Source organism: Schistocerca cancellata, chromosome 2 (genome assembly GCF_023864275.1).
Source record: "Schistocerca cancellata isolate TAMUIC-IGC-003103 chromosome 2, iqSchCanc2.1, whole genome shotgun sequence".
NCBI lineage: Eukaryota > Metazoa > Arthropoda > Insecta > Orthoptera > Acrididae > Schistocerca > Schistocerca cancellata.
The window spans coordinates 300,591,885-300,619,769 of NC_064627.1; the positions used below are offsets into that span (position 1 = coordinate 300,591,885).

The window sequence follows — 27,885 nt, forward strand, 5'->3', positions numbered from 1 at the left end:
AATCAATCCCTTCAAGTACTGCCATAAACTTCTTTTTTCCTAATTTGATGCCATAATTCCGCATTTACTATCGATCTACACATCTAGTCTTCAGCATTTGTCACCAGCACCACGTTTCAAAAGCTTCTATTTTTTTCTTGTCTGAAATACCTATTATCCAATGTGGGCACATTAAACTCACCTTTGTATACATATATCTCACAAATTTCTATTCCACAGAAGAAATTCTGTTACTTTAATGAGTAAAAGGTGCTGAGTAGGAATTAATAACTCACGTTTTTATATTTAAAAAACTTCCAAATATTCATCGAGTAGCCATATTTACAAATTAATATGGGATGTAAATGAAAAATGACTCATTCCACATCATTACAATTTTTTGTGCAAAATGATCCCTGGAACATAAAACTAACTAAATAAATAAATAACTAATTGAGAAAAAGAAGCAGCATATCTGACAGAATACATACATGAACTGAAGATATTGTCTCCATGTTTCCAAGTGCCCACTAACCCTCCACACCTTTAATCTACCTGCCTCATGAGTCTCCCCCTCCTACCCCCCCTCTGTCCATTTCCGCCACCCCTTGTGGTCTGTGAACAATAATTTCAGTTCATGTTTGTATTTTGTCAGATATAGTGATTATTTTTCTCAGTATGTTTATAGGTACGACTATGTGTTCAAATCTGAAAGATGTGTGTTTAACTACAAGTTTGATATGACCACACTGGATGATACATGCACTAATGATTGCTCCTCTACAGCCAAAATCGATCTTCAATAAATCCAAGTATTCACCAGTGATTGCTGCATTCTTCCATTTTAATTACTCTTATGAACCTAAAGTTCAGAGTTAATGTTTATTTTTGTAGTTCCTATGTACACTTGACCACACGTGCCAAGAAACATATATTCCTGTTGTGGCAAGTGGTGGGTATAAGTCTTTTGCAGTATTTAAATATTCATGCACTTTTCCTTGTTTAAACACTCTGTCTTCTTAGTGCTCTGCTGGTGTGTTCTGTTACTTTTTTAATGATTGGGAGAGAAACTTTCCCTTTAGTTGGTTATTTTTCAGTTCTTTTGGGGTATCGTGCCCTACTTCCCTCTTTGTCAGGGTAGCCATTTCTTCTGAAAGCAGTTCTTAAATATTTAAGCTTGTCCTCTGAGTACTGTTTTCCTCCACCCCTCTCTCTGAGCACACCTTCCTCCCCTCCTCCCCCTCCGTCTATTCACATCCTCTCCACCCCCACCCCCCCTCTTTTTCCACCTCCACAACCCCGTTACTTTCCCACCTGCCCACTACTCCTCTACATCTATCACCTGTCTCATCCATCTTCCCCTCCTCCTCCCTCTCTGTCTATACCCTCCTCTAACTCTCCCTAGCAATGCTCATTGGTATGTGTAGCCCCTGGAATACAATTCAATAAAGCATGCTGATACCACTTCCACAACATGCTAGGCATGCAGGGCAGGCTACACATCAGGGGCTTGAAAATCATTTATTTTCCCCTGATGTACAGCCCACAATGCAAAGAAGGCCAATAAAGTAGGACGGTACTACTAAAACACAATACACTTGTCATGCCAGGCAGACTACATGTCAAGGTCCAGAAAACCGTTTCTTGCCCCTGACATGTAGGCTGCCTTGCCAATCATGTTTATTTGGCCAGTTCATACTGTTCCCACATAAAATGTCTGTTGTATACGGCAGCCATGCCAGGGGTTGGGAAAAACTTGCTTTTCCCCATATCTGCATTCCTATTGGAGTTTATAAACCCCACAGTGCTGAGACTCGCAAGGCCTGCTGTTTCTGTGCTGAATTTAACTGAAACTGATTGTGGGGTTTGGAAAGAGATATATCTCTCTCTGTGTGTGTGAGTGAGTGAGAGAGAGTGTGTGTGTGTTTTGTCTAAAGGTCTGTTTAATTTTCCTGTAAGTGGCATCTATCTTTTCACTAGTTAATCATATTTTTACATCTTCCTCCTAAGCCACTCCCACTTAGACATTTTGCAATTTCTGTCACTATCATTTTTTAGAAGTGTGTATTTACTTTCTCCTGCTTCATGTGCTGCATTTTTATATTTTCTCCCTTTTTCAGTTAAATTCAATATCTCTTGTGCTACTTGGAGACTTCTACTAGGCTCTCATTCACCTATTTTACCATCATCTCCCAAAGCTAAGGTATAAATTTGTCTTCCATTCCATTTCTTGCCAATTTCAATCAATCATTGCCTGAAGCTGCCTCTGAAACTCTGAACAATGTAATTCTTTCAATTTCTCTCCAGATTCCACGTCCCATCTGCTACCATTTTGCCATTTCTTGAGTTTGAACCTGCATTTCAAAGTAATAAATTATCGACATAGCCCACATCTGCCCCTGGAAATGTCTTAAAATCTAGATTCAAAATCTGTCATAGCTTCAATCAGAAACTTTTCCATACACTCAGAAGTCTTTCACTTACACAGCCTTCTTCAGTGAGTGTTAAATAAAGTTTCTGTGATGATTAAATTCTGCTGTGTGCAGGATTCTACCTGGTAGCTTTCTCTCTAATTCCTTTTCACCAATCCATGTTCTCCTAATACTTTTTCTTCTTTTCCTTTTCCTTTCCTTTGCCACTTTATACATTCTTTAAATCTTTTCTTCATCTGAAAAGCTAACTGGCACATAAACTTGTGCTACTGTGGTGGCGGCTGAATTTTTGTCTATCTTACTATGACAATGTTTTCACTATGCTGCTAATATTAGCTTACCTGCATTCCAATTTCCTTATTTATCATGTGTTACCCCTATTTTATTTTGTGTTGATAACCCTGTACTGAAAAGTCTACAAGTCCTGGTCATACTACCACTGAACTTCACTAATTCTCAATATAATTTCAACCTATCCATTTCCTTTTTTAAATTCACTAATGTCACAAACCAGTTAAGAGATCTAACATTCCACAGTCCAATCCTTACAACATCAGTTTTGTTCTTCCTGATAATGACATCCCCCTGAGTAGTCCATGGGCAGGGATCCAAAATGGGGGCTATTTTACTTCCGGAATATTTTACCCAAGAGGATGGCATCATCATTTAAACACACAGTAGAGCGGATTGCCATCGGGAAAAATTACAGTTGTAGTTTCCCTTGCTTTCAGCCATTTGCTGTACTGACACAGCAAGGTCATGTTGGCTAATGTTATAGTGCCAGATCAGTCAGTCAACCAGACTGTTGCCCCTGCAAATAATTTAAAAGCTGCTGCCTCTCTTCAGGAACTACAAGTTAGTCTGGCCCTTCCACAGACATTCCTCCATTTAACTTGCACCTACAGTACAGCTATCTGTATCATTGAGACATGCAAGCTAGCACACCTTGACAAGGACCATGGTTCAGGGGATCAGCCTCTCTACTGATGTAACGAAAAACAAATGAATGGAATATATGATTCACAATCTGGCCAAATTCCTTGGTATTCTTTAACATGATTATGTTTGACATTCTCTAATCAGAATACATTCTGGAGAAACCTACGGGAAAAGGAATAAAACAATGTAATATGAGGGTTGGAACTTTAATAGTGGCAACTATTTATTTACAGCTCGTACAAAATAGGTAAGTGCTTCAAAGTTTTACTGACCTTCGAAGTAGTCACCATTATGTATAACCTGTTGCCAGCAATGTGGAAGTCATAGGTTACTCTTAGCAGTAAAAGTTGTGTTGATAGTTCGAGCGCCGTGGTATACTACCCGATGAATTTGTAACAGTTCTGAAGCGAATTCTGTGAACTATTTCCTTCAGTTTAGAAATTGAGTTGAACTTAAGAGGGCTTAAGTCACGGGAGTGCAGTAGATGGTGTAGCACTTAGCAGCCCCATCACTCAAGCAAATCAGTAACAGCTTGCACTGTTTGTACGTGCTTGAGCATTGTCCTGCAAAATGATGGTCAGGTCCTGCAGAAAGTGTCATCACTTCTGTCTCTATGCTGTTCATTTTTGGAACATAACCTACAACCAGCTTAGAGACAAAAGTGATGACACTTTCTGCAGGACCTGACCATCATTTTGCAGGACAATGCTCAAGCACGTACAGTGGAAATTGTTACTGATTTTCTTGACTGATGTGGCTGCTAAGTGCTATACCACCTACTGCACTCCCCTGACTTAAGCCCTCGTGTGTTAAACTCGATTTCTAAACTGAAGGAATCACTTCACAGCATTCACTTCAGAACCGCTACAAATTCGTCGGGCAATAGACACGCCGCTCGAACTGTCAGCACAACTGGCACTGCTTAGAGTATCCTATGACTTCCACATCGCTGGCAACAGGCTATACACAATGCTGGTGACTACTTTGAAGGTCAGTAAAACTTTGAAACACATGTCTATTTTGTACGAGCTGTAAATAAATACACTCCTGGAAATGGAAAAAAGAACACATTGACACCGGTGTGTCAGACCCACCATACTTGCTCCGGACACTGCGAGAGGGCTGTACAAGCAATGATCACACGCACGGCACAGCGGACACACCAGGAACCGCGGTGTTGGCCGTCGAATGGCGCTAGCTGCGCAGCATTTGTGCACCGCCGCCGTCAGTGTCAGCCAGTTTGCCGTGGCATACGGAGCTCCATCGCAGTCTTTAACACTGGTAGCATGCCGCGACAGTGTGGACGTGAACCGTATGTGCAGTTGACGGACTTTGAGCGAGGGCGTATAGTGGGCATGCGGGAGGCCGGGTGGACGTACCGCCGAATTGCTCAACACGTGGGGTGTGAGGTCTCCACAGTACATCGATGTTGTCGCCAGTGGTCGGCGGAAGGTGCACGTGCCCGTCGACCTGGGACCGGACCGCAGCGACGCACGGATGCACGCCAAGACCGTAGGATCCTACGCAGTGCCGTAGGGGACCGCACCGCCACTTCCCAGCAAATTAGGGACACTGTTGCTCCTGGGGTATCGGCGAGGACCATTCGCAACCGTCTCCATGAAGCTGGGCTACGGTCCCGCACATCGTTAGGCCGTCTTCCGCTCACGCTCCAACATCGTGCAGCCCGCCTCCAGTGGTGTTGCGACAGGCGTGAATGGAGGGATGAATGGAGACGTGTCGTCTTCAGCGATGAGAGTCTCTTCTGCCTTGGTGCCAATGATGGTCGTATGCGTGTTTGGCGCCGTGCAGGTGAGCGCCACAATCAGGACTGCATACGACCGAGGCACACAGGGCCAACACCCGGCATCATGGTGTGGGGAGCGATCTCCTACACTGGCCGTACACCACTGGTGATCGTCGAGGGGACACTGAATAGTGCACGGTACATCCAAACCGTCATCGAACCCATCGTTCTACCATTCCTAGACCGGCAAGGGAACTTGCTGTTCCAACAGGACAATGCACGTCCGCATGTATCCCGTGCCACCCAACGTGCTCTAGAAGGTGTAAGTCAACTACCCTGGCCAGCAAGATCTCCGGAATTGTCCCCCATTGAGCATGTTTGGGACTGGATGAAGCGTCGTCTCACGCGGTCTGCACGTCCAGAACGAACGCTGGTCCAACTGAGGCGCCAGGTGGAAATGGCATGGCAAGCCGTTCCACAGGACTACATCCAGCATCTCTACGATCGTCTCCATGGGAGAATAGCAGCCTGCATTGCTGTGAAAGGTGGATATACACTGTACTAGTGCCGACATTGTGCATGCTCTGTTGCCTGTGACTATGTGCCTGTGGTTCTGTCAGTGTGATCATGTGATGTATCTGACCCCAGGAATGTGTCAATAAAGTTTCCCCTTCCTGGGACAATGAATTCACGGTGTTCTTATTTCAATTTCCAGGAGTGTAGTTGCCACTATTAAATTTCCAACCCTCATATATAAGGAAAAAAGGAATAGAACAATGTAATATGTAAGAGCATGGTTCCGAATGATATGAACTACTAAAACATCATATTGTATATGAACTTGGTAAAGAGAGATAAGATTCAGTGCTGTGGTGCACAAACACTATTCTGTAATTGATGGAGCTCTTAAATTTCTAAACATATAGTTTTAGCCAATAGGCATCTTCTGTGAACTGGCAAAAACCTTTATCTTGATCATAAATTATTTTAAAAAGAGAAAGAGAGAAGGAGAGGCAGGGGTGGGACAAGGCAAGGCATGGGGGGGAGAGGGGGTTGCCACATAGGCACCAGACAGTTATAATTAAAGTGCAGCTATTCACAAAGGTCCAATGTGGGCTGTAATTATTAATGCATTGAAGCAGAACTAATTTATACCACAAAAAAATTAGTTCAAATTTTTGCCACCAGGTGCAAATCTGGCTCTGTGAATGTAACAAGATGTATAGAATGTTTCTGTTTGTAATGGATTAGGAATGGGACGTTGGCAGAAAAGGTAAAACTAGTGAAAATGCATTATGTTAGTTTTATTAGTAACCGCTGATTACACAATTTGTTCAGCATGAGCACCAGAGATGCTGGCAACATGCTGCAGCCATAAAATGACATAACCAGAGATGCTGGCAATATGCTGCAGCCATAAAATGACATAATCAACAGTTGCTTGCAGCAGTTATGGTGGAATCTGAGCAATGTATTCCAGTATACCGGGTTCAGATCAGGTACTGGCTGAATGTGTCCCTGGAAAATGCGTTCTTTTAGATATCCCCAGATCCAAAAGCCTTATGGATTCAGATCAGGTGATCTTGCACGCCATTCATCTGGAAAACCTCTGAAGACAACACTTTTTGTGAAAGGCTGCATTAAGCAGATCTTTCATGGGCAAGTGACATTAGGTGTTGCCACATCTTGAATGGAAACAGTAATTTGCACACAGTTCTACTCTTTCAAAGCATGAATCACAAGTTGTAGAAGAGATCTTGCCCCCTCTGGGTGTATCCTCTTCAAAGTACAGATCAAGAATAAGGGTGCTTGTGAATCCACACCACACAGCCACATATGGCAAGTACAATGGCTCTTTGTGCACAACATCTGGTTTAACAATAGCCCAAATTTGAAAGTTCTGTGTATTCTCTTTGGTCTGTAATGTAAAATGTGCCTCATCACTCCATAGAATACTGCTCAGTCAGATGTCAACAACGTTGATCTGTGCCAGAAACTGAAGACCAAATTTAGAAAGTTGCTGCACATCATGATGTTTCAGTTGCTGCATCATCTGGATCTTGTAAGGATACCAGTGTAATACAGACTACAAAACTTTCCAGACTGTTGACCGAGGATGGACAATTCTTGTGATACTGAATGAGCACTTGCACTATCCGGGGCATGTGCTGCATGGGCAGTAAGAGTAACAGCAACCTTGTTAATAACTTCCACTGGAATATGATGCCTTCCTCTTCCAGGTGCCACACCAAGCTCAGCATTGTTTTCAAATTTCATTATAATCTTCTTTAAACCATTTAATGACACTGGGTCTCTTCTCAGACCTTTTAGTTGGCAATACTCAGTCGATACAGTACTGTAATTGCTGCGGTTTCATATAAAACAGGTTCACTAACAGTGCACGGTCTCTCTTCCAAATAACCATACTGTCCATTGTGTTATGGCTTGTCAAATGCCAGTGTAGATGTCATACAGTCATACTATGTGCAGTGCCAGATTTGCACCTCATTGCTAAAATTTGAACTAATTTTTTTTTCCAGTGTAAATTGGTTCGGCATTAGCATATCTACCAAGTTTCAGTGCAAGACAATAATTATTTTCATTATAACCACTCAGTATAATCAGCCCATCAAGTAATTCCCCAAGTTCCTTTCTCACCAACAGCAAGCTGAGCGAAAATTCAAAGTAACGACTGTCTCAGACTAATAACGACTGTCTCAGACTAGGGTCTCTCACAGTCTGATACAACGTAGTCCCTAATGATCCTGTTCTGGGTCTCTTGGTCCTTTATTTTCCTAGCTACATACAAACACCATGACTTTCAACTTTTAGCATATGATATCAGTATTATGAGAATATTTTTCAGCTATAGACAGCATTAATATCCTGTCCTACGTTTGTATTGTGTTTATTCTCTGCTACGATTCACCTTATCACAGCCTGACATATTTCATTCATTTTTATATCACCCACAAAGTCTCAGCAGATCTTACAGTGTGACACAGTAACTATCAGGCACAATTGAACAATGGAAACTTCAGGTTGGAATACCAACAATATTAGGAAAAGCATCGATTGCCAATCACTGTAAAGAGGACTCACTGAGTTGCAGACAGGCACAATGGAAAGATTGTTACACATTATAGATTTCATCCAAAGCCCTCTTCAGCAAAGAAAACACGTGCACATTCACACAAGTGAACATACCTGACAAACACATGACCACTACCTCCGGCAGCTGCAATCGCAGTTAAGTACAAACAGTCAATATTTCCAAGTTACTGAGTTGTCACTTAAATAGAACAGACAAATTGCACCTCTTAAGTGCACACCACTAGCTCTTTTGGAATTTTTTTCTGAATAAACTTTTCTCTTCAGTACTAGCAACAGGGAGATTAAATTTATGTTCACAGTGCAACCATTAGGCAGTTGACAGTACTTACCTATGTAACAAAATAACATCCCTATTTATTAAGATTAGCTCCATACTTAACTACTCAATGTATTTAAGGTGTGTTCCTTGGATTTTTTTTATTTTTTATTTTTTTGGCTTGGTGTATTGTAGGTAGAGTAGTAAAGTATGTGAATCCACGCATATCATGTAAAATTCAGTCCATTAGCTTTAATACTAAGACCACTTACACATTATGTTTCTAACAATTATGTTGGTGGAACAAAACCACCAACAGGAAATGCCAAATTCAACATGTAATTACCTGAAAGTTTCACAAATTTCTCAAGTGTCAAATAAATGCAATGTATGTAAGATTGTCATCACTTAATAATATTGCAGGTTGTGTATGTCATAACTGTATTTATACATACAATTTGAGCTCCATGATGAGAAATGGGCCTTTCAATCTGTTTGTAACATCTCACCTTCGAAGTATCCAAATTCAGTTTACTTGTGGTCGTACTGCTAGATTCTTCACGAACTTATTTGTTATCTAGCCTGTAGGTGCGTGTAATGACCAAGTATTGAATATGCGAACTGTCTCTTTGTGCATTCGCCTATGGAGTTGAATTCTCAGCAAAGAAATAGCAAGCTTGTGGCTTTACAATACACAGTATTCATACAGACAAAATGTATCTGAACTACAGACTATTTTTTGTCTCTAAGGTAAGAACATACATAAAAATCATAAAACGCCCTGACAGCTCGAAATAATGCACCACCAATTTTAGCAACCCTCATGACTGATACTCAAAAGTAACTGACAACTCTGCCATAACGATACTTATTTGCACGCGCATGGCACATCTCGACACTGCATTGCACTACACTGTGTAGTGACCCCAGAATTTTACGAAAGTCTGGAGACACTTGTGTTCCAGCCATTTCGAACACGCGTTATTTTAAAGCAGGGCATAAGGATGAGCATGGGATACTGCACCCATTTATTGTTTGTGCAGGTGAAACTAGAAGGGAGAATTCGTCGGTGCTGGCAAGTGTTCAGCGCGACCTGCTAAGAATGAGCAAATACGGCCGGGAAGCTCCGTGACCGGCTGCAAAGAGTAATGTAGCATTGTATTGTTAAAAAACATATGGAGACACTCGAAAAAGTGACTGTTTATTAGACATTGAACTGCTGTTGAGAGTACATGGACTGGATGTGGATAGTCAGCCACGATAAAAGCTTATGTATTAATTGTGTTCAAAAATGTGTAATTAACTGATTTTGGGTGCGCGGTAATGTGTGGGCTTACGTCATGTTCTGGTGCACTGAATGATATTCCAAGAGTAGCGTATTTTTTAAAAAAGAAGAGAGAGAGCGCGAGAGTGAAATTTCCCATTCCTAGAAGTGAAATCTTCGGAGAAGCGTCCAGTGCTAGCAGAAGACATCAACGCTACAAGAAAGCAGAACCAGCATTCTTCAACAAGTAAGTCCACAAAAACGGTTAAGCTGTATAGAGAGAGCTTAACATTACACCGGGCCACCACAACTGCAAGACAACTACACCTCGGCTACTAATCAGCAGAGAACCATCTAGGTAGCATGCCAGAAAGTGCACTTGTTGTCCAGATCCCATTGTACTTGTCAATGACAGTTCTGAAATAGTTGGTGATGGTGTTGATGTTAGTGCTGGTGATGGTGCTGGTGGGTGTGGTGGTTGGCTATTGGATAGTCAGTCATCACGTGGAACATATGCTGATTTTACTCTTTCTATGGAGACTGTAATAGTCTCGCCATTCACCAATACCTTGAAGGTGCATTCCCCTGTTGCAACACACTGTGTGCAGGCAGTGTACGGTGGTTGCAGCAAAGGTCTGACACCATCTGTGCAGAGCACAGGTCCTGATGAACTTATGTAACAGGCATGCCATGCCTTGAAGCAGGTGACACATTCCCCCAGTCGAAGTTGCTATGATTGATATCAGGTAACTGCAACGGTTGTGCTTCTACAAACTCTCCAGGTAGGCACAGGGATTCGCTGTGAACAAGTTCTGCTGTTGAGATGTCTAAATTGGGTTTATTTGCCACCTGGAGGCCCAATAATATCATTGGTAGTGGTTACATCCAATCTGAAACTTGGCTCCTGATTGCCACTTTGAGTGAGTGGTGCCAGCACAGTTACTGCCCAGTTGGTAACTGGTGGTCCTATGGTGCACTGTGCCACAGAACTCTGTTAGTTGGGACAACAGGTCCAACTGAAATTGGCGGACACAATCTGTCATCATGTACAGCAGCAACCAAACTGAAAAATCCAACTTGATGTGAAAGCAGATGCCAACATTTCTGCAGACGTGTTACACAATTCGAATGCTTACAGCTAGGTGTAAAACAGTCAGTCATAGTAAGGGTATCGTGTTTTAGTTATCGGAAAATTCCCCAACTGGTGCACGTGCGTGACGGTCGATCTTGTTCCGCTCATGGCAGTCTTTTTGTATTCTTGGTTGCACAAAATGGTAGGAGACTGGGCAAACTGTTGACCTAACACCAGGATGACTTAAGTTGTGCAACTTGTTGTCGATGGGCTTGTGAAACACTACCAGCAATAAGGACCTTGGCTTTCCATTCAAGAGGTCACAGTATATTTTGGCTTTTGTACCAGACACATCGACTAACCTCAATTCTATGGCTGTCAACAGGTTGTTGAGATAGTTTTGAAGCTCTTGGTCAGATTTCTGTGCCTCGGAAAATCATATGAAATCTATAGTGCTTGAGCTGTTCAAAACATGAGAAGTGAGCAATTGTTGATCTGCTGAAATGCATATATATTGGCTTATACTCTGTAAAAATCATGAAATTCCCTGCTTCCAGATGTAAGTGGAAGTATTTGTTGCCTCATATATTGCGAGGAATTTCCGATCATAAGTGCTCCACTTCTGCCATGATGATGACAGCTTATGGGAGTAGAAGGCCAAAGGTTGGCACGTGCCCTGATGGAACTCTTGTAGAGCAGCCCCAATTGCTACTTGACTGAAGTCGACTGCCCGTGCAAGGTGTGCTTTCGCCGCTTCAAAGGCCACACTCATGGCATTAGTCCACTGAATTAGGGAATTGGTCTGACAAGTTCTGTGGTAAAAGGTTCTCGTAATGCTGCTGCTTGTGGCCAATGTCGTAGCTCCCGAACATTACATGAGCTTGTGATCTACAAAATGGCTTTCAGCTTTCCAAGCTAAGGAAGTGAGCCCTTGGACGAAATTTGGTGCTCTAAACAATCAATCTGTGGTTATCCAAAAAAACACTTGGATGTGTTCAGTATCATGCCATATTTATTTAGCCATTCCAAGACCTCTTTCAGGTGTTGCTCATGTTGTTCCGACGAGAAGATGAGAATGTCATCTAAGTACATGAAATAGAAGGATAGTCCTTGTGGTACTGCATCCACAAACTGTTGCCATGTTTGTGCGGCATTTTGCGAGCCGAATGTCGTATACAGAATCTCAAAAATCCAAATGGGGTGATGATTGCAGTTTCTGGAATGTCTTCTTCCACTATGGATATCTGTGTATACACCTTAACACAGTCTTGTAGAATAAAAATTGTCATGTCACATAATGTATAATAGTAATCATGCAGCAGAGGAACAGAATATCATTCTAGCACCAACTGGCCATTGAGGGCCAAGTAATCCCGGCATGGATTCCATGCACCATCTTTCTTTGGCACCAGGGAGAGGACCGTGGACTACTGAATGGGACTATAATCCCCTCTCTCTGCATGGCATTAAATTCTGCCTTTGCGATCACTAACCAATCTGTATCCAGACTTTGTGGTCAACAGGAAACTACAAGGCTGTCTGTGATCTTATTATGATTTACAGTATCATGACATCCCTCTTCCAGTGCTCGTGGGGGTCACGTCAAGGCCAGGAACCACTGTAGAAGGCACATGTATTCCCCAACATCTGCCTGCACAACTTCGGCTGAGTGCACCACAGTGCAGTGACAGAAGCCAGAAGTCACCAGGCCAGTTACACTGACCACCAATTGCACATTTTCCATGTCCAGTAGCACATGGTATTACGCCAACAAATCAGCACCGAAGATGGGCTCAGAGACATCCATGATCATAAAATCCCTCATGAACAGACAGAGCAGCCCCAGGTCTAATTCCATACGCTGGGTGCCATAGATTAGTACTGAAGAGTTGTTCATGGCTAACAGATGGAATAAGGCTGCTGGTCTATGATAACATATCAGTCTCTGGGTCAAGATACAAAAGTCTGATGTAGTATCCATTAAACATTTGTAGCCCAATTTCCAGTCACGAACACTGGAAAGACACATGGCAATCAGAGGTAGTGCTTACGTCCGATCATCACAGGCACTTTGGTACGTGCATGGCAATATGCACTTGTGTGCCTGGTCCCAAAATCTTCAGTGATACCAGTGAACAGAGTGTTGTTCTTGTCTTGTTATTCAACGAGGTAGTGGAGGAATGACTTCTAGACCTCCTGCAGTACTGGTTTCTGCTGTCGCTTCTGTCACATCAGGACAGCAATTCATTGATTCACTTGGTGAGGGCCTCGACCATAGCTGTTAGATTGTCCATAATCTGCTCATGTGAGCATGGTTTATGTTAGGCCATGAAACATCACAGCTGGTGCACCAGTCAGGGAAGAGAACATCGTCAATGGTACTGGATTATTTGACAGTCAACACACTGTGACATATAGTGACTGATGCACCAAAGGAATCTCCAGCTGCTATGCTATTACAGGAAGCAGCTGCTCCGCAATGTGCGCAGCACGTTATCAGACTCAGTTTAAGTGTCCAACTTGCTGCACAAATGCTGTAACTATTGTGGAGATTTTTGGCCCCCAATACCCTCTTCTTTTGACACTTGCTGGAGGCATTCCTCTTGTGAAGTGGAAACCAATCGTATCAATTCTGAGTTAAGCTTTTCATACTCGTCACCTCCAAGGGGTGTGGTGATCACATCTTCCATTCCAGCAGCGTAACTGTTCTCCCGCTGACTAAAAACCATGGCAAATTAAGTGGAGCCTGTCATAATACCCACACAGAGGAATCTGGCTTCCATTTGTGTGAACCATAGTGCCAGGTTGTTTTACCAGAATGGGGGCAAATACATTAAAAGTCTTTAAACTGAGCAAATTATCGCCCCCAAGAAATCCATCATACCAGATCCAGCATAGTTGCACCTCTTGCATGCTAGATCACGTTGGAGTCACTACTGTGATCATACTGCTGGATTTGTCATATAGGCCTAGCCTCTAGGTGCATGAAATGATTTACGCCATATGTGAACTGTCTCTTTATTGAGTTTGCCGAAGGAGTTGAATTCTCTGCATAGAAATAGAAAGTTCATGCCTTGACGATACACAGACTTCATATAGATAAAATGCATCTGAACTAAAAGCTATTTCTTGTTGGTAAGGTAAGAACACACATAAAAACTGTAAAAGTCTCTGAAGGAATAATTTACTATTGACATCAGTGCATCTGGTAACTCACACAGATAGCCAATTGACATCTATGTCGAACGATATTTATATATTTGTGTGCACATGATATTACTTCACACAGTACTACACTACAAGAGAAACTGAAGCTAGGCTGCTCAACACAATTAGATTTAATACCATAGTAGTATCTTGAAAATTTGTCTAGTATGTAATTAAAATTCAATCTAAAACTGAAGAGTTAGACCCATAATCTTAACATGTTGCACATCCAGTGAGAGTTCACAGATCTACAGAATACATTTACAATTGTCCCATGATAATTACAGTGAGACAATGTTCCATATATTTCTTGGACATCACACAGAAAAAGAAAACGGAGAATGGAGAAGGTAAAAAGGAGAATGTAGTTCGTGTGCTCCTGCAAAACACTATGTAGCATATGCCAAAAAGTACATAATCTCTCAGTCACTGAAGTTATCAAGTGTGGTGAATTTTCCAATTCAAAATTGCTTTTTATTTTATCTGCCATTGCAACCTTCTGAAAAGGTCTCTGATTCACTAATTTACCCATGATGAAAATTTTGTAGGGTCACACACTGAAGAACACTAATCAAGGACAATTCGGATGGGAATTTTCTAAGTCGTCTCTTGTGTAGGTAAGAATTCATGTGATGAAACATACTCCAACATTTGCCTTTTCTTTGAACAGATCAGATTTCCATGATTGTCCACAATTTAAAAAATAAAATAAAAAACAACAACGTAAACACACTATACTATACCATTTCTAATGATATACTCTTGTCTAGTTAACAAAGCATTGAGTTACAATAGGTGCTGCAACATGTGTAGGGCTAAAGTTCTTGGGTTTCCAGTCAGACTTCTTACCACCACCACCACCTGGTGAAGTGTCAAAATGTTCCTGATGTCCCTATATTTATACTAGTGAGGCAGCTGCATCTTCTGCCTGGGTGGATATTCTGTGGCTGGCATGTGAGAAGGGAACTGGGGACAAGGGGGAGGGGGAAAGATGGGGGGGGGGGGGGGGGTCAGGACAGAGTGTGCACTCGAATCTTGAATCTTTGCAAGGGCATTCTTGACCCATCTCATGATGCAGACTCTGCTTGTCACACTCTATGTTATAGCTACTAACATGGGCTTTCATGCCTATTGGAAAGATTCTTTTGGACTCTTTATTTTTATAGACTTGTTTACAATGAATGTTGATGCCAACATCAGTTAAACACAGCTCTGTGTCTCAAAATGGTGCAAGGCACACATCAGGTCTATATATCTGGGATAGAGCACAGCCTAAATTAAGAACACTCATTTGACTTTGGAAACACAAAGTTACTGTGACCAACAAATGTTGACTGGAGAAGTATTACAAATGATACAAACAACGACACAAGAGAATCCGTTAAACAGGGACAAGAATTATCACCTGAATTCAGTGTAGAATACTTTGTTAGCAATTACACGCCCAGAGCACATCTGATAGTGGCCAGTATGCAAGATGACTCAAGACTGTCCATGCAGAGATTCAAGTGCAATTTCTGATCACCACTACTATGCTCCCCACTCACAAAAGAAGCAGACAGCTGGAAGGTGCGACCACCCCCTGGTACAAATATAGGGACATCTCAATAGTTCGGCAGCAGATGAGTAAAGGTAAGTTATGTGTACGAAGAAATTATATACACCATAAGGATTTACTTTGCTCATAAAACAACATTAGAATCTGTAATTAGGGTTAAACCAGTTGCATTTATAGACTCATAAGTTTGTTCTTCTCATAGTGATTGCTATGAGAAATAATTTGTATTAAAATAATTATGTAGTAACTACTGCCACTCCCCAGACAATAGCAACAAACAAAAACAAAACCTATTACTGACCATCAAAACTGAAAGTAAACAAAAGAAAAGGGGTTGCAGAATTAATTTCTCTATGTCTACAATAAAATCACCCAGAAGCAGTTTTAGAAAATATGACCCTTAATCACTATTGGGTTTGTAGATGAAAATGAAGAGAGATGTCAATAGTAATACGTATGTGGTTATTTTGCACATCATTCTACAAATTTACAACTAAAAATTAGTCCAAACAAAATTAAAAGACCATCTAAAGAAATGCTTTCAGTTTGAATAATAAATGAAAAGCATTATATTGCTTATGTTCTACAGGATTAATTAACTGCATTAACTAGTTTTTTGGCTTAAAAGTCTTTAAAGTCTGATGAAGGCCTTGTACACTGAAAAACCAATTGATGCAATAAATTAAACCCACAGAACACAAGCAATATAGTGCTTTTCATTTATTATAATGTTGTTCTACTAAGAACCAACGGAAGAACAGCTAACATGCTATCAGTTTTACAGGTAACTTTGCAATTAATCTATCATGTTACAGAACAGGGTACGAGATCGGACAGTTTGGTTATAACTTCATACACATTTTGAGCCAAAGCCAAATACCATATCCCTTTTCTGTTCACATTGTTGCTGTGGACAATTTTACTCCTTTTAAGATTCAATTATTTGTAAGAAATATTTCTTGTGAAACTTTAATCACACTGTCTCTTCAATAAGGCTTCAGGCAGTACATTTACATTTTGTACACTCATACACAATGAAAATGTTTATTTTCAAAATATGGATTACCCCATAAGGTATTTGTGAATGAAAGTAACCTAAGTATATGTTAACACACTATTTTCTCGATTTCGATATTACTAATGACACGAAGAGCAGACCCTGAATAGATAAAAAATCTACTCACCAAGCAGCAGTAGAACATGCACATAAAAAAAGGTCATCATTATGCAACGTTTCAGAGCCTGTGCTTTCTTCTTCTGGCAGGTTTATTGGGGAAGCAAGAAGGGTGAAGGAAAAGAACTGGAGAGGTCTAGAAAACAGGAAAAGTCATTCAGAACCATGTGTCAGAAGTGTTGACAGGTTGAGAAGGAAAGACCTTTTTTATGTACGTGTTCTGCTGTCACTTGGTGAGCAGATCTTTTATCCATTCAGTTACATTACATTGTCAAAAATTGATTGGGGGGGGGGGGGGGGGAAGAGAGAGAGAGAGAGAGAGAGAGAGAGAGAGAGAGAGAGAGAGAGAGAGAAGTGAAATTGTAGTAATATTGTAATAGAATGAGATTTTCACTCTGCAGCGGAGTGTGCGCTGATATGAAACTTCCTGGCAGATTAAAACTGTGTGCCCGACCTAGACTCGAACTCGGGACCTTTGCCTTTCGCGGGCAAGTGCTCTACCATCGGAGCTACCGAAGCACGACTCACGCCCGGTCCTCATAGCTTTACTTCCGCCAGTACCTCGTCTCCTACCTTCCAAACTTTGCAGAAGCTCTCCTGCGAACCTGCAGAACTAGCACTCCTGAAAGAAAGGATATTGCGGAGACATGGCTTAGCCACAGCCTGGGGGATGTTTCCAGGTTCGCAGGAGAGCTTCCGTAAAGTTTGGAAGGTAGGAGACGAGGTACTGGTGGAAGTAAAGCTGTGAGGACCGGGCGTGAGTCATGCTTCGGTAGCTCAGATAGTAGAGCACTTGCTCGCGAAAGGCAAAGGTCCCGAGTTCGAGTCTCGGTCAGGCACACAGTTTTAATCTGCCAGGAAGTTTCAATATTGTAATACATTCTCCTGCATTCCATGTTGTCCCTGACGACATAAAATGGTTTGCCCTTCAACACAATTAATTACTACACATTACCATGTCACATTTTATACAAGAATGATTCAGAAAACCAATAACCAAATAACTAATAGTTCACAGTTCCTGAAGAAGAATAAACTGATCCAGGATTGAGTTATTTCCATTGTAATGGCTCCCTTACAGACAGCAATGGATCTGATTTTAAATGAAAGAAAATATTCATTGATAAGATACAACAAATGTAGACAATGAAACATAAATCCATCATTTGTAGTATCCCACAGGGAACCAGGAAGTGAAGCATTGTCAATATGGAAGTTTCTTTGAAACCACAATGATTTACAGGGCATTATCCTGTTAGACGTAATGTCTCACTTTTTTACTAGGACAGATAGTGGCTCATTCAGCTTTATATTGGGATAACTACACATAAACTATACACTAATAATAGTGTACAAACTCACATCAATATCTGGAATTTTCACTACACAACTAAATTGTTAATCCCAAAATATGGAGGCTCTTGCACTCCTATTAATATGAGTACCATACTGCCATAGAATACACACATTGCCAGCAACACAATGACAGAAGTCAATATGATTTCTAACAATGCTAAAACACTGCCTTGACTGTCAAGTTTCATATTGGACAGGAAAAGGGCTATACACATTAACCATGTCACATTATAAATTCAATCTACAATGTAATCAAATCACGTGGTATTTCAAGAGTACACTCTTCTACATCATATCCTACAGAACTAGGCACTTCATTCACATTGTGCTTATGCGGTTCCTTGACACAAAAAAATATATATGATACAAAGCATATTTAATGTGCCAAATCTACAAAGCACTAGTCGAACTTTAATGAAGTACTGTCTGCCAGGGGAATTGATTGAAGATGCATGAAACTAAATCTACAATCTAATACAACATTTACCAGATCCATGCAGAGGAATAAAATTTGCCTAATAGTCTCACCTATAAAGTTACCAAGTCCTGATCCATCTAAAGAGCCAGCATTAGTAACAATTGCACATGTGTTGAAATGCTTGCCTGGTTTTCCTAAAAGAGGTTCATCTGGAAACTGCTTACTAAGACCAAGTGTTGAAAAGGGTTCATCATTCTCTGAAAGAGTTCGGATTTTTACTTTGTTCTGCAGCTCACAAACTAATTCGTGAACACTTTTGCCTTGGTATGACCCTCTTGGGCCAGCATATTGAACATTGTAAGGGTTATTACCATCTCCACGAGCTTTAAAAACGCTACTCTCTTCCAACAAAACTCGACGAAGTTGAACTACGAGTTGACTTTTATATGTGGCAACCCTTGCTGAGAGTTTGTCATTTACCAACGGTAAGTCTGATGAAGCAAGGCATTCTGAAGAGTCACCGCTGCACCTCGGTCCTTGGCTCTCTACGTCTGTGTCCATACCTCGGAGTTTAGGAAACCGTGGTTGACTATATTTTTTAATGACTGTAGTCGACGTTTTATTTGCTCTGCTTCTTAAGTGGTGTCTTGGAGAACTCTTATTTGTTACATAATTTTTGACAGTTTGATTCTCTCTGTTAGAGCTGACTCCCATTGAAATAGTTTCTGACGAACCGTGATAATAAAAATAGATCTGACCATTACTGCTATAAATGTTGTGATTATTGTTAATAATACCAGCTAACTGATTATGCTGTCTTTCCACATATTGCCAGTATTGTGACCACAATAAATAAATATAGCCACACATTCCTATAAAAACCAAATTTATAAATATCCACACAGATACAGCAATCGCTCTCATACTGCGAATTTGACGAGTACTAGTCTTTCTTAAAATTATATACACATTTTATAATCAACAGCAGTGCGGTACTCTGGCGTAAACTTCCCGCACAGCTTTAATTAAAAATAACCTAAAGCAAATAAATTTGTTATAAAAATGACACAGCCTAAATACTGCGGAAGACAAAACAACAATGCCTATTACATGTGATTCTAATGCCAACAACTACAAAACACTACATCCCATTAGCAGACTAATTCAATTTTTGACAGCACATGAATCTTATGATCTTTGGCCTCAAAGACATTCCACTAACATAACAAAAAACCATCAAACTCGGAAGTCTTGTATACGGGGAGCTTGTAAGATCGTGGCTTGTATATCATAACGCATTCCAGTAAAATCCGGCACACAAAACTATAAAAATGAATTTCTTAGAATTATAAATGTTGATTCACGTATCTTTCCAAACTTTGTTAATTTTGTTGTCGATGTATGGCGAGAAACTTCTATTTTGTTCATGTATAGGCAGGCAGTTTTCGAATATAATAGTTGTGCGTAGATTGCAACTACAATATGAATATATAAATTCAACAAGTATCCCGAAGTGAACCTTGTCGCTTGGCAACCCTGATGCAGACTTTGTATGAATGCGAACAGATGCATAAAGAAAAGCGCTGCGCGACGCACTTTCGCGATAGGTTTGTTTAAAGTTCGCTGCACTGATTCAAATTACGCATTGGTATTTTTTTATGTTTGCCATAATATTTTAGCAGTACAAATTATGAAAAATGCGGCATGAAGAAATTTTTTAGGCAGCATTCGATCGCATTTGTTGCCGATCTATACAATACTGTCTGAATAAGAAAATTATCGGCAGTTCACTGTTGATATCATCAAATATGCTTCTGTAAATAATGTAATAAAAGTTCCACTAATAGCCTATAGGCAATGTATTTAAGACAAGTAGCAGATCCGTATACAAACCGAACACAACCACGAGCACAGTGTTTAATTACGTATCTACTTTCGATAGGCTTCTAGAATAGCACGATATTGTGGTATGCAAATTTTTGTGCTTTCTCGTCTTAGTGATACTACTTTGTACGACAGTTAAGGTCGGTCCACAAGGAACTATTTGCCTGATTATGACACAAATCGCCGCAAATCTGCTGCTTCGTCATGTGTCGGTGTAGTAAAGAATTTCAGCAGCCAGTGTCCTGCGTAGCTGGGTGGTAACGTGCTCGACACCCATGCAAGCTGGGCCGGGTTCGATTCCCGGCCGGGCTGGAGATTTTCTCCGCTCGGGTACTGAGTGTTCAGTTGTCCTCCTCATCAATTCATCCTGATTACCGGCGCGCAAGTCGTCTAATGTGGCGTAGAATGAAATAAAACCTGCACTTGGCGGCCGAACTTCCTCGAATAGAGGCCTCCCGGCTAACGATGCCATACGCTCTTTTCCTTTTCAGTAGGAAATGGTAAACAGCTCACTACAGCTGTTTGCTGTTGGGTCAACTGCTCTTCTCTATCAAAGAATTTTAAGTAGCTGTGAAAAGCCGATAACTGCAATGCTTGCTCTTATTTTTCCACAAACGTGATTGGCTCACATGTTTTTCAATAAATTCAGAATGAAGTCTTTACAGCAAAGATGCATATCAGTCATTTTAGAATTTCATGTGCACGCAGAGCCGAGAAAACAGATTGAACACACAGCTGACTCAAACACGTTTCGCACCATATTTTCATGGATTTCCAGTCCACATGTAACAATTTGTCTGCGCAGATGTTACTGGTGTCCTTACATCTGAGCTGTTGTGCTCTACTTCGACTCCAATTTCCACATTTGTACACTTCTTACATCTGCGCAATTTCTACTCCACGTGATTTGAGTTGTCTGGGCGTGATGTGCGCACACAGATGGTAGCAAGTTGGCCGCCGTTAACTTGTATTTGAGATTATGTGATAATAGGCCCTGACTGGCCGATGGACGCTTCTTATTTAAGTCAACTTTGCTAGGCAGTGCACTCTTCCGTGTTACATCAGCAGTCGGCGTTAACGCTATGAAAGAGCGTGCTGCCTAGCATAGTTGATAATGTAATTTATATTGCGAAATGACAACCTTACAAATTCATGGTTTTATTTGACGTTAATGATTTTATATTCGTCTAGTATAAAGCTTAATTGCTTTTGAGAACCTGATGATGGTCTGCTGAGCGGAACTAGCTGTTAAATAAAGAAGTTTATCAGCAGTTCGAAGCGGTAATCGTGACGTTTTTCCAATATCTATGAGCTGTGGAGCATCACCTCCTGAAAAGACACAAAAGCACTTCGCGACCTTCCAGGGAAATGTGATAGCACCTCAGTTGTTATATTGTTTGTCTGGCGTGTATAATTTACTGATTTTGACCTGATACGTGTCTTCGTCCATCAGGAGTATAATCAAACAAAGAGGGCACCAATGTCTATCAAATTTTCACTAAAAGTTGCGCACTTCACCAAAAATAGAAAGATTAATGGGTCACACCCGGAGTTTCAAATGGTTCAAATGGCTCTGAGCACTATGGGACTTAACTTCTCAGGTCATCAGTCCCCTAGAACTTAGGACTACGTAAACCTAACTAACCTAAGGACATCACACACATCCATGCCCGAGGCAGGATTCGAACCTGTGACCGTAGCGGTCGCGCGGTTCCAGATGTAGCGCCTAGAACCGCTCGGCCACCCCGGCCGCCACACCCGGAGTCATAGTGTATAAAAATCTTGGACAAACAGTGAGTGAATATATGAAATTTAACGATCAAATAGGTTCAATTTTGAATTAAAAAAAAGTAGTAACTGTGGTGTCACCGCCAGACACCACACTTGCTAGGTGGTAGCCTTTAAATCGGCCGCGGTCCGCTAGTATACGTCGGACCCGCGTGTCGCCACTGTCAGTGATTGCAGACCGAGCGCCGCCACACGGCAGGTCTAGAGAGACTTCCTAGCACTCGCCCCAGTTGTACAGCCGACTTTGCTAGCGAAGCTACGCTGACAAATACGCTCTCATTTGCCGAGACGATAGTTAGCATAGCCTTCAGCTACGTCATTTGCTACGACCTAGGAAGGCGCCATTCACATTTGTTATTTATCTATGGATGCCTGTACCGTCAGACCGATGTTCACCAATTATGAATTAAAGTTAAGTATTCCAGAAGCTATGTACTATTTTTGGCTACTATAATTCCTTGTCATTTTCCAGACCTCACGCCAGCCTGCGTGAGCTTAAACGTGTGCCTTTCGGCTACCCGTCCTAGTGGATTGGCTATCGGGTCAGTCCACTACAGTAACCTTCCGTTCTTTGGTAGTTGTTGTTGTTGTGGTCTTCAGTCCTGAGACTGGTTTGATGCAGCTCTCCATGCTACTCTATCCTGTGCAAGCTTCTTCATCTCCCAGTATCTACTGCAACCTACATCCTTCTGAATCTGCTTAGTGTATTCATCTCTTGGTCTCCCTCTACGATTTTTACCCTCCACACTGCCCTCCAAAGCTAAATTTGTGATCCCTTGATGCCTCAAAACATGTCCTACCAACCGATCCCTTCTTCTAGTCAAGTTGTGGCACAAACTTCTCTTCTCCCCAATCCTATTCAGTACCTCCTCATTAGTTACGTGATCTACCCACCTTATCTTCAGCATTCTTCTGTAGCACCACATTTCGAAAGCTTCTATTCTCTTCTTGTCCAAACTAGTTATCGTCCATGTTTCACTTCCATACATGGCTACACTCCATACAAATACTTTCAGAAACGACTTCCTGACACTTAAATCTATACTCGATGTTAACAAAGTCCTCTTCTTGAGAAACGCTTTCCTTGCCATTGCCAGTCTACATTTTATATCCTCTCTACTTCGACCATCATCGGTTATTTTACTCCCTAAATAGCAAAACTCCTTTACTACTTTAAGTGTCTCATTTCCTAATCTAATTCCCTCAGCATCACCCGACTTAATTTGACTACATTCCATTATCCTCGTTTTGCTTTTGTTGATGTTCATCTTATATCCTCCTTTCAAGACACTGTCCATTCCGTTCAACTGCTCTTCCAAATCCTTTGCTGTCTCTGACAGAATTACAATGTCATCGGCGAACCTCAAAGTTTTTACTTCTTCTCCATGAATTTTAATACCTATTCCGAATTTTTCTTTTGTTTCCTTTACTGCTTGCTCAATATACAGATTGAATAACATCGGGGAGAGGCTACAACCCTGTCTTACTCCTTTCCCAACCACTGCTTCCCTTTCATGCCCCTCGACTCTTATAACTGCCATCTGGTTTCTGTACAAACTGTAAATAGCCTTTCGCTCCTGTATTTTACCCCTGCCACCTTCAGAATTTGAAAGAGAGTATTCCAGTTAACATTGTCAAAAGCTTTCTCTAAGTCTACAAATGCTAGAAATGTAGGTTTGCCTTTTCTTAATCTTTCTTCTAAGATAAGTCGTAAGGTCAGTATTGCCTCACGTGTTCCAACATTTCTACGGAATCCAAACTGATCTTCCCCGAGGTCGGCTTCTACCAGTTTTTCCATTCGTCTGTAAAGAATTCGCGTTAGTATTTTGCAGCTGTGACTTATTAAACTGATAGTTCGGTAATTTTCACATCTGTCAACACCTGCTTTCTTTGGGATTGGAATTATTATATTCTTCTTGAAGTCTGAGGGTATTTCGCCTGTCTCATACATCGTGCTCACCAGATGGTAGAGTTTTGTCATGACTGGCTCTCCCGAGGCCATCAGTAGTTCAAATGGAATGTTGTCTACTCCCGGGGCCTTGTTTCGACTCAGGTCTTTCAGTGCTCTGTCAAACTCTTCACACAGTATCTTATCTCCCATTTCGTCTTCATCTACATCCTCTTCCATTTCCATAATATTGTCCTCAAGTACATCGCCCTTGTATAAACCCTCTATATACTCCTTCCACCTTTCTGCCTTCCCTTCTTTGCTTAGAACTGGGTTGCCATCTGAGCTCTTGATATTCATACATGTGGTTCTCTTCTCTCCAAAGGTCTCTTTAATTTTCCTGTAGGCAGTATCTATCTTACCCCTAGTGAGACAAGCCTCTACATCCTACATTTGTCCTCTAGCCATCCCTGCTTAGCCATTTTGCACTTCCTGTCGATATCATTTTTGAGACGTTTGTATTCCTTTTTTTCTTTGGTAGTATAAGGTGAAATTTCAGCTTATCTACGAAGGGGTTGTTTGTAAAACGTTTCTAGGACCTACATTGCAAAACTTCCGGGGTGTATGAGATCCTTATCAGGTTAGGCAGACAGGAAATGTAGAGAGCTACCCAAGAAGGGCAGGACAACAGGTCAAAGGTTTGTGTGACTCACGGCAGAGTTTTGCGGAAATGCTGAAAGGCCGAACGAGGTCACACTGGAAAGAGAGACGACTAATATCCAGTAAGAAACTGCATAGCAAGTTCCATGCATCAGTTTTAAGACAGAAATCAAAGAATCCCCGTCAACTATCTACATACAATTGCACTACTGTTAAGATAAGGCTTAGACAACAGAAATAATGTTGTGAGTAACATCACAATACGACATACAGGAAACAAATTATTGCTGAAATGCAAAAAATCACATCCTTTTCTGATGCGTAAATCTCGTAAACGTGACAGTTTGTTATCAGAATCTTATCAAATTATGTCTATAATCGAACACTATGAATTGTTAAGAGTGAAGATATGAGTAGGTGGAAGACTTTCTCGGCAGGGAATGAACTGAACATTTCTGTCCTTGGCCTGTGAATACTCTTTATTTTCACTAACAGTGAAGCACAAAATCTTGGTTTCTTGCCTTATTTTCATTCTTCTGTTCCCTGTAAGTTCATAATTTGAGGTAAATCTGGGCAGTCGCAAAGAATATTCGTTGCACGGAAACAGAATATCAGCGCTATCTGCAGCGTCAATTCGCCAATTTCGTGTAGGTCGCTTTTTAAATAACTCGGAACTTGATTATTCGTATCCCAGAACGTATCCTCCAGTATGGAACATATTCCAAATTAACTGCGAAATTCACACAGGAAGGCGCACAATATTCTTCGGCGTGCGTTTTCCATAGGCTTTCAACATAAATGGAAAATTTCAGCTATAAGCTTGAAGTTTGAACTCTAAGTGGGTGGGCGTCTTTTCGACACCTTCCCTTTATTATACAGGCGGCCAGAAACAGTCCGAACAGCTTATAAGAATGAGTAAGCTGTGCTGAGAAATAATTTTTTAGAAAAAAATTCGATATGTTGCGCCGTTTGCGATTTAATTAGCACTGAAGTTTGCCAATTAGGCCGTCGCGCTCATTCAAGTCGGCCGCCGGATACAATTAGTTTTTCTCATAGTGTAGATGATAGGGAACGAGACTGCTCAGCCTTTGATCAGGGTTCGAACCTTGTTACCATCCCACGTCCAATCTTCGTACCGCTCTATTGTTCGATTTTATGAAACCGAACTAAGAACACGTTTGGTGACACCGTCTGAAGCGGGCCGCTAGAATTTGCGCATGCAACGGCCAGAGCGTTAATGCAGTTTTTACACAACATGCGAAGTATCTCCTCTCTCATGTAGTTTCCACTCCACTTTAGTTTCCAGTTCGTCAACATCTGATAGTTCTTTTATTGATCAAAAAGTCAGTATAAATTTGAAAACTTAATAAACCACGGAATAATATAGATAGAGAGGTAAAAATTGACACGCGTGCTTGGAATGGCATGGGGCTTTATTAGAACAAAAAAAAAGAACAAAGCTCACAAAATGTCCGACAGATGGTGCTGGACAGCAAAACGTCAGTTACTGCGCATGACAATCGTGTATAAAAGGAGCTGTAATGAGAGAGAGAAGCAGATGCGCCAGCATTCGAAGCATGTTGACGTTACCTGAAAAGGCGCTTTTAGTGAAGCTGTGTTTCTGAATGGGGAATGTGCTAGTTCAGCGTTGCGATCCTATCGCCATAGGAACGGGATTCGAACGGGTCAAGGTCCGTTGACAAATGCAGCTGTGGCGAGAATTATTTCGAATTTCGAAGCCACGGGTTGTTTAGACGATAGACCCCATAGTGGCCGACCGAGAACAAAGCATAATGCTGCTGAGACAGTTCAGGAAGAAATGGAGACTGTAGCGGGTTCGTCTATGCACGGGGAAGTCAGCGCTCGTGCAGTCGCACGTTGCACCGGCATTCCATACACGACTGTTTGGTTGGCACTGAGGCGTACCCTCCGATGCTATCCGTACAAAATCCACCGGCATCACGAACTGTTACCTGGCGATTTAGTGAAGCGGAGGGCATTTGCGCTGTGGGCGTTTCAAAAGATGGCGGAAGTGACGATTGGATGAGTAACGTGTTGTGGACCGACGAAGCTCATTTCACGCTCCGACGGTCTGTCAACGCCCACAACTGCAGAATTTGGGCTACCGAAAATCCTAGAACTGCCGTGGAAACTCCACTGCACGACGAGAAAGTCACGGTATGGGTTGGATTTACCACATCTACCGTTATCGGGCCTGTTTTCTTCGAGGAAATGCGTGATTCTGGTTTTGTAACTGCTACTGTGACGGGTGTGAGGTACGCCGATATGTTACAGTATCGCATCATCCCCAGCTTGGCTGATAAACACCTGCTGGAACGTACGATGTTTATGCAGGATGGCGCTCCACCCCATATTGCTAGACGCGTGAAAGATCTCTTGCGCGCGTCGTTTGGTGATGATCGCGTGCTCCGCGGCCACTTTCGTCATGCTTGGCCTCCCAGGTCCCCAGACCTCAGTCCGTGAGATTATTGGCTTTGGGGTTACCTGAAGTCGCAAGTGTATCGTGATCGACCGACATCTCTAGGGATGCTGAAAGACAACATCCGATGCCAATGCCTCACTATCACTCCGGACATGCTTTACAGTGCTGTTCACAACATTATTCCTTGACTACAGCTGTTGTTGAGGAATGATGGTGGACATATTGAGCATTTCCTGTAAAGAACATCATCTTTGCTTTGTCTTACTTTGTTATGCTAATTATTGCTATTCTGATCAGATGAAGCGCCATCTGTCGGACATTTTTTGAACTTTTGTATTTTTTTGGTTCTAATAAAACCACATGTCATTCCAAGCATGTGTGTCAATTTGTACCTCTCTATCTACATTATTCCGTGATTTATTCAGTTTTCAAATTTATACTGACTTTTTGATCACCAGGTTTCACGATGAAGTAGATAGTGGAAGGTGGGGTAAAGCGCCCAGGGAGCGAAATGTGGCCATCGCATATTGTTTGCCCTGAACAGCGCTGTTGCAAACTGAAAAGTGGTCAGTCCTAATACGAACCACCACTCTTCTCAGCGAGTTTGACAGGGAAAGCTCGTTTCACTGTTTTCTAGTAAAAACTTTAATGATTTTCAAACGTCTGATTTTAGGTGAGTCATTTGTACTGTTCTTGTTACCTCATTTAA

At 41.6% G+C, this 27,885-nt stretch overlaps 1 protein-coding gene across 2 annotated transcripts in view; it reads right to left on the bottom strand.

The window, feature by feature from the left end:
• Nucleotides 1–19,659, bottom strand: part of LOC126161673 (beta-galactoside alpha-2,6-sialyltransferase 2) — an 82,304-nt gene extending 62,645 nt beyond the window's left edge. The window contains exon 1 of one of the 2 annotated variants that reach the window (XM_049917677.1): nucleotides 18,699–19,659. In XM_049917677.1, coding sequence (XP_049773634.1) covers nucleotides 18,699–19,437 — 739 coding nt within the window. In that variant the 5' untranslated portion in view covers nucleotides 19,438–19,659. Of the gene's footprint in view, nucleotides 1–18,623 lie in introns of both variants that reach the window. The other variant, XM_049917676.1, reaches the window with a different exon arrangement.
• Nucleotides 19,660–27,885: the final 8,226 nt, after the last annotated feature.